This window comes from Haematobia irritans, chromosome 3 (assembly GCF_050003625.1).
Source record: "Haematobia irritans isolate KBUSLIRL chromosome 3, ASM5000362v1, whole genome shotgun sequence".
Lineage (NCBI taxonomy): Eukaryota > Metazoa > Arthropoda > Insecta > Diptera > Muscidae > Haematobia > Haematobia irritans.
Genome location: NC_134399.1, coordinates 101703822 through 101721264, shown reverse-complemented (window position 1 = coordinate 101721264; position 17443 = coordinate 101703822). Strand labels below are relative to the sequence as shown.

Below are 17443 nucleotides of genomic sequence, written 5' to 3'. Positions count from 1 at the left end.
GTATGTCTCAAATATTTTATAAAGTTCAGTGACCATTTTCGTACGATTCCTAAAAGTAGTAAGAATGAACGACTGTATGATTACAATGGACATGATTTGGTGCCAATGATTTTCTTCTTTACTTTAAGTTAATTTTTTCTTCTATGGGAGCGTGTAATTTCGTGAGTTGTAGTTAAAAAGTACAGCGGACATTTTCCTGGTTTGAGGAAATCATAAAATGTGGAGTATACTTTTTTCTGTGTAGGTTTGGGACATGTCACGTTTTTCGGAAAAGTACATGCAATTATTACCTTGGAGAAACTGTCCTCCCAAGGATGTTCTTTATATTAACTACTCAGGAAGTTTTTATACCATCCACCATAGGATGGGGGTATACTAACTTTGTCATTCCGTTTGTAGCACATCAAAATATTGCTCTAAAACACCATAGAGTATATATATTCTAGGTCGTGGTGAAATGCTGAGTCGATCTAAGCATGTCCGTCCGTCCGTCCGTCTGTTGAAATAACTTCCGAACGAAACAAGCTATCGACTTGCAACTTGGCACAAGTAGTTGTTATTGATGTAGGTCGGATGGTTTTGCCAATGGGCCACATCGGTCAACTTTTACGTATAGCCACCATATAAATGGACCCTCAAATTTGGCTTTCGGAGCCTCTAAGAAAAGCATATTTCATCTGATCCAGCTGAAATTTGGTACATGATGTTGGTATATGGTATCTAACAATCACGCACAAATTGGTTCACATCGGTCCATAATTATATATAGCCCCCATATTAACCGATTCCCAGATTTGGCTTGCGGAGCCTCAAAGAGAAGAGAATTTCATCCGATCCGGCTGAAATTTGGTACATGGTGTTAGTATATGGTCTCTCAAAACCATGCAAAAATTGGTCCACATCGGTCCATCATTATATATAACCCTCATATAAAGCGATCACCAGATTTGACCTCCGGAACCTCTTGGAAGACCAAAATTCATCTGATTCAGTTGAAATTTGGTACGTGGTGTTAATATATGGTCTCAAACACCCATGCAAAAATTGGTCGAAATCGGTCCATAATTATATATAGCCTCCATATAAACCGAACCCCAGATTTGACCTCCGGATCCTCTTGGAAGAGCAAAATTTATCCTATTCGGTTGAAATTTGGTACGTGATGTTAGTATATGGTATCCAACAACCATGCAGGAATTGGTTCATATCAGCCCATATTTATATAGAGTCCCCATATAAACCGATCCCCAGATTTGACCTCCGGTGGCTTTTCGAGAAGCAAAATTCATCCGATCTGCTTGAAATTTGGTACGTGGTGGTAGTATATGATACTTAACAACCACGGCAAAAGTGGTCCATATCAGTCCATAATCATATATAGCCCTCATATAAACCGATCCCGAGATTTGGTTTTGGAACCTCTTGGAGGAGCAAATTTCATCCGAGTCAGTTGAAATTTGGTACATTGTGCTAGTATATGGCCGTTAACAACCATGCCTAACTAGGTCCATATCGGTCTATAGTTATATATAGCCCTCAGATAAATCGATCCCCAATCACACAAAAATTGGTCCATATCAAGTTCATAATTGTATATAGCCCCCATATAAGCGACCCCCATATTTCAATTCTGGGTCTCTACGTACCGTGCAAAAGTCCATATCGATTCGTAATTATTTGTAGACTTGCCTATACATACCTTTTTTGTCTAGTATATACCACGTATGGACTAACTCACAATTTAGAAAACGATGTTAAGAAGTTTTAAGATACCACAACCCAAGTAATTCGGTTGTAGATGACAGTCTTTCGTAGAAGTTTCTACGCAATCCATGGTGGAGGGTACATAAGATTCGGCCTGGCCGAACTTACGGCCGTATATACTTGTTATTTTTATATCAAACTGCAAAATTTTTTATATCAAAAAGTGCGTAAGTTCTAAAAGAATATCATAAGACTTGAGCTCAATTACCTTTTGTTGTTGGTTTTTATGTCTTCGTTTAACACTCGAAACATCCCAGCAAAAAAATTTGGAATTACTTCTAAAAGCACATCTTTAAAAGCACTACAAAAAATGTCCTCCCAAAGATGTTCTTTATATTAACTACTCAGGAAGTTTTTTGTTAATTCAATTTGTTATAACTCGATATTTTTATATTTTTAACCTTGTTTTGTTGTAAGTTGGAGTAAGGTTTAATAAAATGGTACAAACTATTTCAATTTTGTCACAAAAAAAAATGCTAAATCCATTCTAGAACATGTAAGGTACGTCTAAAGTCGAGCGGGATCGACTATACGAGTATTATACCCTGCACGACTTTGTTGATCCAAATATTCGATACCATATCAAATCCGTCAAATGTATTGGGTGCTATAGTTATATAAAGGTTTTTGTTTTAAATACATACATTTAAATCTGAGCAGTATTGTCCTGAGCAATATTGCCAAAGACACCATATGTCTATCTCGTCTCCTTTTAGGTGTTGGAAACATATGCATTACCCAGCAAAAAAGTTTGAAAGTTCATCCAAAGGCACAACTTTAAAAGCACTTCCAGAAGATGCACTCCCAATGATGTTCTTTATTTTAACTACCCAGGAAGATTTTTTTCATACTTTTAATGGGTAATTTTAACTTTTTTTGTTTCAAAGAGGTTAAAAATAGAGTAAGAATTCATAATATGGTACAAATCATTTAAATTTTGTCGAAAAAAATGCTAAATCCAATCTGAGAAAATTGTGAATTTTTGAAAATATTTGAGGTCTAACGTTTGCGTTAAGCGTTAGAATCCATTAAAAATTATAAAAAATTATAAAAATTATTAATTTGACAAAATATCACAGAATGTTTTAAATTACATCCAAAACATTGAATTCGGGTCACACCTAAAGAAGTGATGCAAATTGATGCAAAATAAATTCATCGCTTCTGCGTCAATTTTGCACCACTTCTGGATCCAAAAAGAACATTTTCATTACTTTTTTGGCGACGCATTTTTTGCTGGGTAACTTATAATACTCTGTTCCACAGTGTGGCGCAGAGTATAAAAATTGCGAATTTTTGAAAATATTTGAGAACAAACGTTAGAATGCATTAAAAATCACAAAAAAATTTTTTTTTATTATTTATTTATGAAAATATCACAAAATTTTTTTAGTTCACATCGAAAATACTAGTTCGTAGCATACCTTAAGAAGTGATGCATATTCAGTGTAACGGCTGTGGAAATAGTGGAATCCGTCCTATGACAAGCTCATGTTAAATTCATAGCTTCTACGATAATTTTGCTCCACTTCCGGATCCAAAAAGAACATTTTCACTACTTTCTTGGCGACGCTTTTTTGCTGGGATCTTTAATTAAAAATTTTAGAAAAACTACCGGCTTCGGCTGATAATAGCATTTTTTGTGAACATCGGCTTTGGCTTCGGTCGAGCTCTACTGCAACACAGTCGTTTATATTTTTCAAATAATTTCGTAAATGTTGCTCCTTTAATAAGAAGCGAAATTGTTATTCGATTTTAAAATTCACTTTCTTGTTGCCCACAATAGTACATAAAATTATATAATGATAATTTTATATAACTTTATGCTAATTAAACCATATTAAATTTTATAACTTTATACAATATTTGGTTAGTATATGTGCGTTAAGTTACATGTGTCTACAAGCTATTGTGTTTAAGTTAAAATCTGGCCTTTGTTATATATGATAACATTATAGTATATATTTTTCGTTCCGATACTTTACGTTAGCTAACTAAGTTCGTTGCATTAGTTGAGATAAAATTTAAATATTTAAATTTCTATTAACTATTCCATTTTATGTCATCATCATTTATTTATGTTTTATTATTACACACTGTGTATAGTTATGTTTTGGAAAAATTATAAATCGAGAATTATCCATTAGTTTTGTTTTTTATGGATAATAAAATTAAATTAAACAAAATCATAAATTCGGAGATAAAAAAGAAGAGACGAAAGAGAAAAGGGAGTACATAAAACACTTACCGCATCCTGGAATATAAATTACAACATTGACAACAACAAAAAACCATAAAGAAAATGAAAAGAGAGGGAAGAAGAATAAAAGAAGATAAATAAAATAACCAAACAAATCAATATAATTTAATAAAATTAAAATGTATTTAAAAAAATAATAAAATTTAGTCATAAAAGTTTATAGATTAGAAAAGAGTAAAATAGTTAAGGATTAGAAAAGTTCCAAGTGGATAGATTGGTGTTGGTTGTGGGGTTTTGTTAATTGTTTAAAACAAATTTTTAAAATTACAAAACAATATTTAAGGTTTAAAAAAAGCGATGCCAATTCGTTGTAAAAAAGAAGGCATAAAAAGAAGAACGAAAAAAAGGAAAAACTTAATTAATAAAAGCTTAGTGTTGTGTTTTTTTTCGTTTGTTTATGTATTAGACGTGTTTTATTAAAAATTTTATTTTGTTTTAAAGTGGTTGGTTAGTTAGTATTGGGTTTTTATTGCGCATCTAATGTGGTGGTGTGATGTTTTATAGTTTGTCATAATTTCAAGTGCATGCAAATAATATTTGAAGTGGGGGGGAAATGCTAAGTTTTCTTTTTCAAATTAGTGGCTTTCAAAGCAAAAATGGTGTGAAAAGCTCTAATGAAATAATTTTTGTAAATGCGTGTTTTTTTCATAATTACATATATAAGGATTATATTGCACCTGCGAAAGCCTTTCTTTATTATTTTTGCTTTCGTTTGGTATCATTTGAGGGAAGGTTAGTAGTATATTAGTGCCGAAGGGTTTTTTGTACAAAACTGAAAACTCTCTTTTGTTCTGGAAAACTTACCTTACGACCTCCTTTTTCCAATTGGCCATCTCCTCCTGCTGTACTGCCACGACCTCCATTACCTCCTGTGGAGGGAAATGAGCCAGTGGCTATATTGGAGAATGGCACAGGTTCAGAGAATTTTATGGTATGTAATAATTGCATGACCACATTGGATACATTGCGGAATGATAATTTTCGACGAGATCCAATGGCCGAACGTACACCCAAAGTGTTTAACATAAGGGGCTAGAAAAAACAATAAAACAATCAGATACCATTAAGAAGATCTTAAAAATCCCCAACCACAATCCCGGTTTTCATATATACCTTACGCCTATGTGGTGGTGGTACTATAAAATAGGTATCCACCCCATGATCTCTAAGATATGAGGACCTTTGATCCCCATGACCAGCTTCAACTTCATATTCTCCTGATAAGGCGTCTAGTGTGGCTCGTGTTACATGTACCCGACCTGGTTCACCACCCGACTCCATGTGATTGGCTAGAGTAACATCATTGGACCATACATCAAATTGCCATTTACGTAGGCCCAAAACCCCACATAAAACCCTACCCGTATGGATACCCACACGCATATTTAACATAACATCAGTAGCTTCAACCACAGAACTAAAATTTGAGAGAACAATTATTTTTCATTTTATTTATTTATATTTTAAAATATCTGTAAATACTTACGCTATAGCATCTATCATATCTAAACCCATTTCTACTGTACATTTGGCATGATCTTTACGTGGTTCCGGTAAACCGGAAACACAATAGTAACAATCTCCTAGGATTTTAATGCGCAAACAATGATTATCCTATATAATATTAATGGATATAAATAATATTATTAAACAATTTGAAAACATTTTCTAAAACTTTTCATATTTTTGTACTTACATGCGCCAATTGATCAAATCTTCCGAAAAGTTCATTCAACAGTCTTACCAATTCCTGTGCACTACACTGTGACGAGAGTACCGTAAATCCTACTATATCGGCAAATAAAATGCTGTAAATATATAGGAAAAAACGTAATAGATTAGATTTCTTCTCTTTTTAATTTTGATTAATTGCAGAGTTTATCCTAACGTTTTCAGTTACCCACAAGAAGGTTCACAAGAAAAAACGTAAAATACGCTAGTAAAATTTCAACATAAATATTTATAAATAAAATGATTCAAAATGTGATAAAGTTTTGCAGTTTCATTGATTTCCTTTTTTATTGATGTTGTAACTGATAGAAAAAGGTTGATATATCAAATCAATTCTCGTGAATTGGGTGGTATTCTTTACTCTTTATACCCTAACGTTACGCTGCAAGCAAATGTGCCTATTAGTATTATTGACTTTAGACTCTATAAAAGATATATCGACCAACTCAGAATTTACCAAAAAACATTTGCAAAATTTTATTTTTATAGAAAATTTTGTCAAAATTTTATTTCTATAGAAAATTTTGTCAAAATATTATTTCTATAGAAATTTTTTCTTTCTTTAGAAACTTTTGTCAAAATTATATTTCTATAGAAAATTTTGTCAAAATTATATTTCTGTAGGAAATTTTGTTTCTATAGAACATTTTGTCAAAATTTTATTTCTATAGAACATTTTGTTAAAATTTTATTTCTATAGAAAATTTTGTCAAAATTTTATTTCTATAAAAAATGTTGTCAAAATTTTATTTCTATAGAAAATTTTGTCAAAATGATATTTCTATAGAAAATATTGTGAAAATTTTATTTCTATAGAACATTTTGTCAAAATTTTATTTCTGTAGGAAATTTTGTCAAAATTTTATTTCTGAAGGAAATTTTATTTCTATAGAAAATTTTGTCAAAATTCTACTTCAATAGAAAATTTTGTCACAATTTTATTTCTATAGAAAATTTTGTCAACATTTTATTTCTATAGAAAATTTTGTCAAAATTTTATTACTATAGAAACTTTTGTAAAAATTTTATTTCTATAGAAAATTTTGTCAAAATTTTATTTCTATAGAAAATTTTGTCAAAATTTTATTTCTGTAGAAAATTTTGACAAATTTTTATTTCTACAGAAAATTGTGTTAAATTGTTATTTCTATACAAAATTTTGTGAAAATTTTATTTCTATAGACAATTTTGTCAATATTTTATTTCTATAGAAAATTTTGTCAAAATTTTATTCCTATAGAAAATTTTGTCAAAATTTTATTTCTATAGAAAATTTTGTCACAATTTTATTTCTGTAGACAATTTTGTCAAAATTTTATTTCTACAGAAAATTGTGTTAAATTGTTATTTCTATAGAAAATTTTGTGAAAATTTTATTTCTGTAGACAATTTTGTCAAAATTTTATTTCTATAGAAAATTTTGTCAAAATGTTATTTCTATAGAAAATTTTGTCAAAATTTTATTCCTATAGAAGGTTAGGTTAGGTTAGGTTATGTGGCAGCCCGATGTATCAGGCTCACTTAGACTATTCAGTCCATTGTGATACCACAGTGGTGAACTTCTCTCTTATCACTGAGTGCTGCCCGATTCCATGTTAAGCTCAATGACAAGGGACCTCCTTTTTATAGCCGAGTCCGAACGGCGTTCCACATTCCAGTGATACCACTTAGAGAAGCTTTGAAACCCTCAGAAATGTCACCAGCATTACTGAGGTGGGATAATCCACCGCTGAAAAACTTTTTGGTGTTCGGTCGTAGCAGGAATCGAACCCACGACCTTGTGTATGCAAGGCGGGCATGCTAACCATTGCACCACGGTGGCTCCCATTCCTATAGAAACTTTTGTAAACATTTTATTTCTATAGAAAATTTTGACAAAATTTTATTTCTACAGAAAATTGTGTTAAATTGTTATTTCTATAGAAAATTTTGTGAAAATTTTATTTCTATAGACAATTTTGTCAAAATTTTATTTCTATAGAAAATTTTGTCAAAATTTATTTCTATAAAAAATGTTGTCAACATTTTATTTCTATAGAAAATATTGTAAAATTTTTATTTCTATAGAAAATTTTGTCAAAATTTTATATCTGTAGGAAAGTTTGTTTCTATAGAAATTTTTTTTAAAATTTTATTTCTGTAGGAAATTTTATTTCTATAGAAAATTTTGGCAAAATACTACTTCAATAGAAATTTTTGTAAAAATTTTATTTCTATAGAAAATTTTGCCCAAATTTTATTCCTATAGAAACTTTTGTAAAAATTTTATTTCTATAGAAAATTTTGTCAAAATTTTATTTCTACAGAAAATTGTGTCAAATTGTTATTTCTATAGAAAATTTTGTCAACATTTTATTTCAATAGAAAATGTTGTCAAAATTTTATTTCTATAGAAAAATTTGTGAAAATTTTATTTCTATAGAAAATTTTGTCAACATTTTATTTCTATAGACAATTTTGTCAAAATTTTATTTCTATAGACAATTTTGTCAAATTTTTATTTCTATAGAAAATTTTATTTCTATGAAAATTGTGTTAAAATTCTATTTCTACCAAAAATTGTGTTAAAATGTTATTTCTATAGAAAATTTCGTCAAAATTTTATTTCTATACAAATTTTTGTCAAATTTTTATTTCTATAGAAAAGTGTGTTAAAATTTTATTTCTATTTGTAAAGTTTGTAAGGCTTGAGGTCATGTTGTAATAAAACAAATTTTAAATTCTTTCCAATATTTCGAACACCATCGTTGTCCGTCCTCAGGGAAATTATTTTTTTTTAATAAGACAAAGTAACTTGCTCGCCACAGCGTTTGAGTTTACACTATTTTTTATTTCTATAGAAAATTTTGTCAAAATTTTATTTCTGTACAAAATTATATTTCTTTAGAAACTTTTGTCAAAATTATATTTCTATAGAAAATTTTGTCAAAATTTTATTTCTGTAGAAAATTTTATTTCTATAGAACATTTTTGTCAAAATTTTATTTATATAGAAAATTTTGTCAAAATTTTATTTATATAGAAAATTTCGTCAAAATTTTATTTATATAGAAAATTTTGTCAAAATTTTATTTATATAGAAAATTTTGTCAAAATTTTATTTATATAGAAAATTTTGTCAAAATTTTATTTATATAGAAAATTTAGCCAAAATTTTATTTATATACAAAATTTTCTCAAAATTTAATTTATATAGAAAATTTTGACACAATTTAATTTATATAGAAAATTTTGACAAAATTTAAAATCTGTAATAATTTTTATTTTTTTTTTTTAATGGAAAAAATAAATGCCGAAAAAAAATTAAAACAAGTATATATGGCCGTAAGTTCGGCCAGGCAGAATCTTATGTACCCTCCACCATGGATTGCGCAGAAAATTCTACTAAAGACTGTCATCCACAGTCGAATTACTTGGGTTGCGGTAACACTTGCCAATGGCAAGGAATCTTAAAAATTCCTAACACCGTCTTCTAAATTGTAAGTTAGTCCATAAGTGTATATATTAAACTAAAAAAAGCCAATTAAATACGTATATAATTCAGTTTGACAAAATTTGATATAGAAATAAAATTTTGACAAAATTTTCTATAGAAATAAAATTTTGAGAAAAATTTCTATAGAAATAAAATTTTGAAAAAACTTTCTATAGAAATAAATTTTTGTCAAAATTTTCTATGGAAATAACATTTTGAGAAAATTTTTTATAGAAATAAAATTTTGACAACATTTTCAATAGAAATAAATTTTACCAAAATTTTCTATAGAAATAAAATTTTCTATAAAAATATTGTCTATAGCAATAAAATTTTCTATAGAAATAAAATTTTCTATAGAAATAAAATGTTGAGAAATTTTTTTATAGAAATAAAATCGTGACGTAATTTTCTATAAAAATAAAATTTTGTCAAAATTTTCTATAGTAATAAAATTTTGACAAAATGTTCTATAGTAGTAAAATTTTAACCAAAATTTTCTATAGTAATAAAATTTTGACCAAAATTCTGGTAGATTATTTTTGCCTTGAGTGGCAACCATGATTATGAACCGATATGGACCAATTTTTGTGTGATTGCGGATTGGCTATATATAACTTTAGCCCGATATGGAAGAATTTTGGCATGGTTGTTAGCGGCCATATACTAGCGCAATGTACCAAATTTCAACCGAATCGGATGAATTTTGCTCTTCCAAGAGGTTCCGGAGGTTAAATTTGGGGAGCGGTTTATAGCCCAAATATATATGATTATGGACCAATTTTTCCATGGGTGGTAGATACCATATACTAGCACCACGTACCAAATTTTAAAGGGATCGGATAAATTTTGCTTCTTCAAGGGGCTCCAGAGGTCAAGTCTGGTGATCGGTTTATATGTATATAATTATGGACCGATATGGACCAATTTTTGCATAGTTATTACAGACCATACACTAACACTACATACCAAGTTTCAACCGGATCGGATGAATTTTGCTCCACTAAGAGCCTCCGGAGGTCACAGCTGGGGATCGGTTTATATGGGGGCTATATATAATTATGGACCGATATGGACCAATTTTGGCATGGTTGTTAGAGACCATATACCAACTCCATGTCCAAATTTAAGCCGGATCGGATGAAATATGCTTCTCTTAGAAGCACCGCAAGCCAAATCTGAGAGTCGGTTTATATGGGGGCTATCAAGTTTTAATATAGCGGGATGGGGAATGATCCAAAGCAACAATTGGTGAATGATCCAAAGCAACAATTAGCTCGCGAATGCGATCTTAATACCGACCTTAAACTACAAATTAAGAAAGGCCTAATTTAAATTTCACCACCCTGCCGTATACGAATTATTACTATGAAATTAATTTTCAAATATTCATACGCACTGATGGTCTTCCGCTAACTTTATTACTTGCACATGTAAATATTTCAACTGAATTTCCTGGTACAATTAGTAAAATGTAATTGGAAAAACAATGATTAATTATATAAAAATATGTAAAAAATTGATTTAATGAAAGGAAACAGAAAACAAAAATTAAATGAACATCAAATTGTTTCGAGTTGAAAGACAAATTAAAAATTTAACAAAATTGTATAGAACTGTGCTTTTATACAAACAAAAAATATACGAACATTGCCATTTAAAAGAGGGCAAAAAATATATGGATACACAAACATCGACACTGACAATCGAATGCAATCAACCGGCAATGAAGTCCAAAAATTGCAATAACGGGTCAGACCAGTGACGTCAATTGGCCATAAGTCCAGTGAAAATGAAATGAGAATACATAACCAAAAAGAAGGAATGTTTTATGATTCAATTGGGGAAAATTTCCAGTAATGAAACAGGTATTTTAATGAAATTTGTTGCATGGAATGCATATATAAGGAAAACAACAAATTGTATTTATGCAAATTGTATACGAATCATATTTGCTTTTAAGTTTATATCAAATAGTATTTCATTTATATCTATAATAAATAAATAAAAAATAAACTAAATTAAACAAACGAATGAACCAAACGTTTGAAGGCAAACGAGTACTCAACTGCAATAGTTTCACTCAATATATTTTATTTATTTGTTGTACGAAGGGAATTTTTCCTATGATGGTAGGAAGATCCGGAAAATGACGGTACGAAACTGGGCCCCAAAAACCTATAGGAAACAGGGCCACAAATCTGGGGCAACGCTAAAAGTTCCTCAAGAATGAAAATAGACCCGAAAATAAAATTAGGGCCCATTTTTATACCCTCCACCATAGGATGGGGGGTATATTAACTTTGTCATTCCGTTTGTAACACATCGAAATATATATACTCTGGGTCGTGGTGAAATTCTGAGTCGATCTAAGCATGTCCGTTCGTCCGTCTGTTGAAATCACGCTAACTTCCCAACGAAACAAGCTATCGACTTGAAACTTGGCATAAGTAGTTGTTATTGATGTAGGTCGGAAGGTGTTGCAAATGGACCACTTTTACGTATAGCCCCCATACAAACCGACACCCAGATTTGCCTTGCGGAGCCTCTTAGAGAAACAAATTTCATCCGATCTGGTTGAAATTTTAAAATTGGTCCATATCGGTCCATAATTATATATAGCCCCCAAATAAACCGATCCCCAGATTTGACCTCCGGAGGCTCTTAGTGGAGGAAAATTCATCCTATCCGGTTGAAACTTGGTAGGTGGTGTTAGTATATCGTCTCTAATAACCATGCAAAAATTGGTCCATAATTATATATAGCCCCCACATAAACCGATCCCCAGATTTGACCTCTGAGCCGCATGGAGGAGCAACATTTATCCGATCCGGTTGAAATTTTGAACGTGGTGTTAGTATATGGTATCTAACAGCCATGCACAAATTGGTCCATATCGGATCATAATTATATATAGCCCCCATGTAAACCGATCTCCAGACTTGACCTCTGGAGCCCCTTGGAGGAGCAAAATTTATCCGACCCGTTTAAAATTTGGTACGTGGTATAAGTATATGGTCTCTAATAACCATGTAGGAATTGATCCATATCGGTCCATAATTATATATAGCCCCCATATAAACCGATCCCCCGATTTGGCTTGCCGAGCCTCTAAAAGAAGCAAATTTCATCCGATCCGGTTGAAATTTTGAACGTGGTGTTAGTATATGGTTTCTAACAGCCATGCAAAAATTGATCCATATCGGATCATAATTATATATAGCCCCCATATAAACCGATCTCCAGACTTGACCTCTGTAGCCCCTTGGAGGAGCAAAATTTATCCGATCCGTTTAAAATTTGGTACGTGGTGTTAGTATATGGTCTGTAATAACCAGACAAAAATTGGTCCATAATCATATATAGCCCCCATATAAACCGATCCCCAAATTTGACCTCCGGAACCTCTTGGAGGAGCAAAATTCATCCTATTTGGTTGAAATTTGGCACATTGCGCTAGTATATGGCCGCTAACAACCATGCCAAAATTGGTTCATATCAGGCTAAAGTTATATATAGCCGATCCGCAATCACACAAAAGTTGGTCCATATCGGTTCATAATCATGGTTGCCACTCGAGGCAAAAATAATCTACCAAAATTTTATATCTATAGAATTTTTGTCTACATTTTATTACTATAGAAAATTTTGTTACGATTTTATTTCTATAGAAAATTTTTTGCAAAATTTATTTCTATAGAAAAGTTTTTCAAAATTTATTTCTATAGAAAATTTTGTCAAAATTTTATGTCTATAGAAAATTTTTTCAAAATTTTATGTCTATAGAATTTTTTTTCAAAATTTTATTTCTATAGAAAATTTTTTCAAAATTTTATTCCTACAGAAATTTTTTCAAAATTTTATTTCTATAGAAAATTTTGTCAAACTATTATTTCTATAGAAAATTTTTTCAAAATTTTATGTCTATAGAAATTTTTTTTCAAAATTTTATTTCTATAGAAAATTTTTTCAAAATGTTATTCCTATAGAAATTTTTTTTTAAAATTTTATTTCTATTGAAAATTTTGTCAAACTATTATTTCTATAGAAAATTTTGTCAAAATTTTATTTCTATAGAAAATTTTGTCAAAGTTTTATTTCTATAGAAATTTTTTTCAAAATTATATTCCAATAGATTTTTTTTTTCAAAATTTAATTCTATAGAAAATTTTGTTAAAATTTTATTTCTATAGCAAATGTTGTCAAAATTTTATTTCTATAGAAATTTTTTTATTTCTATATAAAATTTTGTCAAACTGAATTATATACGGCTTTTTTTAGTTTAATATATACCACGTATGGACTAACTTGGGAGCCACCGTGGTGCAATGGTTAGAATGCCCGCCTTGCATACACAAGGTCGTGGGTTCGATTCCTGCTTCAACCGAACACCAAAACGTTTTTTCAGTGGTGGATTATTCCACCTCAGTAATGTTGGTGACATTTCTGAGGGTTTCAAAGGTTCTCTAAGTGGTTTTACTGCAATGTGGAACGCCGTTTGGACTCTGCTATAAAAAAGAGGTCCCTTGTCATTGAGCTTTACATGGAATCGGGCAGCACTCAGTGATAAGAGAGAAGTTCACCAATGTGGTATCACAATGGACTGAATAGTCTAAGTAAGCCTGATACATCGGGCTGCCACCTAACCTAACCTAACCTAACATGGACTAACTTACAATTTAGAAGACGGTGTTAGGAATTTTTAAAATACCTCTCCAGTGGCAAGTGTTACCGCAACCCAAGTAATTCGACTGTGGATGACAGTATTTAGTAGAAGTTTCTACGTAATCCATGGTGGAGGGTACATAAGATCATAAGCGTAGGAAGGCCTCTGGGGAGGGGGCTTAGACCCCCCCAGAAAAAATTTAGCCCCCCCCAGAATTTGAAAACCTATTTACGATTTTACATTTTTATAAAAATTAAAGAAGTATATACAACCGCACAAAGTTCCGCTAAAGACTTTCATGCACAATCGAATTACTTGGGTTGTGGTAGCAGTTGCCGATGGCAATGTTTGAAGTCTGATATTTATGAAATAGAGCTGTGATTGAACTTATGGTTTAGTTGAATAACTAACAGCCTGTTTCTGTATGTCGAACGAGTTCAATCGATCGACTGAAATGCATAGAAACAGCTGTTTTTGGTTATAAATTCTGCCGTTTGTTTCCATTTTAGTCGACATACAGAAAGAGGTTGTAAAGCTCCTTTATTATATTGTTTAGTCTGGTTTAGTCATCTTAATTAAAAAATAGTAATTGGTATTAACACTATTCTTCCATAAATCAATATCTTAATAATGCTGCAAAAAAGCTTTGCCAAAAAAGAAGTGAAAATGTTCTTTTTGGGTCCGGAAGTGGTGCAAAATTGGCGGAGAAGCGATGCATGTAATAGGAACTCGTCATAGAACGAATGTCCACCGTTTCAACAGCCGTTGCAATAAATTTGCATCACTTCTTACGGTGTGATTCGAATTCCGAGTTTTGAATGTGAATTAAAAAATTCTTTGATTTTTGGTCGACCTTTTGTTAGAATTATATAAATATTTATAAAGACCTCGAGCTTCAAGAAACATTAATTTATAATAATTTTTATATTTTTTTATGATTTTTAATGCATTCTAACGCTTGTTTGAATATTTTCAAAAATGATTGATTTTTCTATAATGGATTTAGCATTTTTGTGGCAAAATTTGAATAATTTTTACCATTTTATTTATTCTTACTCTTTTTTGAAACTATTTGAAAAAAGAAAACAAAAATTACGCATTAAAATATGAAAAAACTAAAGTAAAAAGCTGCATGTGTAGTTAATATAATTAACTTCTTTGTGAGGACATTTTTGGAAGTGCTTTTAAAGTTGTGCCTTTAAAACAAATCCCATTTTTTTTTTGCTGGGAAAAGTGTGGAAATACTTCTAGTTGCTTTATTATATATTATTTTGATGTCTATTTTTTTATTCTTTTTTATGAAATAAAACAATAATTGAACCTATAAGTTCAGTCTATAAATTTTTAGCTAGGGTGGCTATAGCCCCCCCTAGGAAAATTGTCTAGCTACGCTAATGCATAAGATTCGGCCTGGCCGAACTTACGAACAGGCCAGGTCACTTTTGATTTAAACGACCGCGTGAAAATGAAAACCAACTGATGGATAAAATATGAATTTTTGAGATTACAATTACATATGTGTCACCTAGTACGAATCTCTTTATCCATAGGAGAAAGTCTTAAGTTTGTATAATTGACACCATGTCAAATGCCAGAAAGCCAAAAAAGGTCCCACATGAAAACGAAGCACAATCCCACTAAGGAATTTGGGTTTCGTTTTCCTTTGTAATATTACAGTTTATTTCCACAATGCAAACGGGCCCCAAAAACGAAAATAAGTTACACTCCAAGAAACATAAAAATTTGGCTATATGAACTTTTGTGCGGTAATTATAGAGCCAGAATTGAAATATCGGGGTCGCTTTATATGAGGGCTATATACAATTATGAACACGATACTACCAAAAATGGCAGATTTTTGACTGTTTGGTAGATTGGTAGAATTCTTGATGTTTTGGAAAATTTTGCAAAATATTCCTCTCCAAATATGAAATGCTTCATAAATTTTCTATAGAAATAAAATTTTGACAAAATTTTCTATAGAAATAAATTTTTGGCAAAATTTTGTATCGAAATTATATTTTGACAAAATTTTCTATAGAATTAAATTTTTGGCAAAATTTTGTATCGAAGTTATATTTTGACAAAATTTTCTATAGAAATAAAATTTTGACAAAATTTTCTATAGAAATATAAAATTTTGACAAATTTTTCTATGGCAATAAAATTTTGATAGATTATTTTTGGCTCGAGTGGCAATCATGATTTTTCTATGATTGGGGAACGGTTTGTTTGGGGGCTATATATAATATCGTATGTTGCTCGTTTCTCCTGAACCTAGTGTTAAAAGTGTTAATTCGTGATTACCACCAAATAATTAAAATGTTCATGTGTAGGAGACTTTCTCCTATGGGCAGAATCCCTTTATCGATTTTATTTTACACATCAGAAACAGACATTTTTTGATATGGTTGGAACGGAGCATAAATGTAATTTGGTTCATTCTCTGATCCTGATACGAATATTTTGTAAACATACGTGGGGTGATTGTATATCATTTAGGGGTATAATCTTTTCTATTATTACAGTAATTCAATATTCATCTTTATACACGAAGTCACATAGTGATCAAGGTATAATAACTTTGATCTGTCTAAAAATGTGCCTGCCAGAAATATTGATTTAAGACCCCATAAAAAATTTGTATTGATCGACTCAGAATCACCTCCTAAGCCGATCTAGCCCCCTTGGTGTCCGTCCGTTTGTCCATGTATTTGTTGGTCGCAGGATTCCGGTTGCAATTATTAACCGATATTGTTTATTAATTCTGTAGGGGTGGTTTAGGGTATGATATAGTCGGCCCAGCCCGACTTTCTACTTTACTCACTTGTTTTTGTTTTTTTGTAATATTCATCGTTGCTACATTTCTTACCTTATATTAAAATACTTGTTAAATTCTTTTTTTTTCAACTTACCTTACATTCTCATGTTTTTGTATGTAAATTCTATGAAATTGACCAGCTACGGGTGAGAGTATGTCATTCTTCATTTGCATTGCAACATGCTGAGGTAGTACCGACAATAAAAGTCTTTCGAGTTTTTCATTTTCATCCTGTATCTCTAGGCGAGCAGCAATGCAATTTCGTGTATCCAAAAAGGCACGACGCTGTGCCCTCTCCATCATAATGTTTACGACTAGGCCAGCCACATTAACTCCAATAAACATAACAATATTAGCTATTAGCTGAAAAAATACAAATAATTGGAAATATTAATTAGACTATGTAAGGCAAGCGTAAGGTCAATGGTGGAAAGTGGGACCAATAATGTAGAAAAGAAATCATAAATGTACCATAATGGAATATATGGTTATATGTAATTCATCGTATAATATATACATGATTGCGGCAAAAATATCCAATACTGGCAACACAGCTCCACAATTGACTTCTTACAAAAAAAAAAATAATATGCTAACAATTTTTCTGAAGACTATAATCAGTCAGTCTTATTAAATCAAAATGTTGAAATGTATGTCTAACGAAATATAATGTACAAAATATATGTCGGTTCCGATTAGGGAGGTTGTACTTTAGCTGCGGTTTTT

At 30.8% G+C, this 17443-nt stretch overlaps 1 protein-coding gene across 2 annotated transcripts in view; it reads right to left on the bottom strand.

The window, feature by feature from the left end:
* The window catches only part of rut (adenylate cyclase rutabaga), a 439239-nt gene that overhangs the window by 54220 nt on the left and 367576 nt on the right, over nt 1–17443 (bottom strand). For both annotated transcript variants that reach the window (XM_075302255.1, XM_075302254.1), the window contains exons 7-11: nt 16812–17080; nt 5721–5832; nt 5511–5638; nt 5138–5441; nt 4829–5056 (exon numbers count right to left, since the gene is read on the bottom strand). In XM_075302255.1, coding sequence (XP_075158370.1) covers nt 4829–5056; nt 5138–5441; nt 5511–5638; nt 5721–5832; nt 16812–17080 — 1041 coding nt within the window. The remainder of the gene's footprint in view (nt 1–4828; nt 5057–5137; nt 5442–5510; nt 5639–5720; nt 5833–16811; nt 17081–17443) is intronic.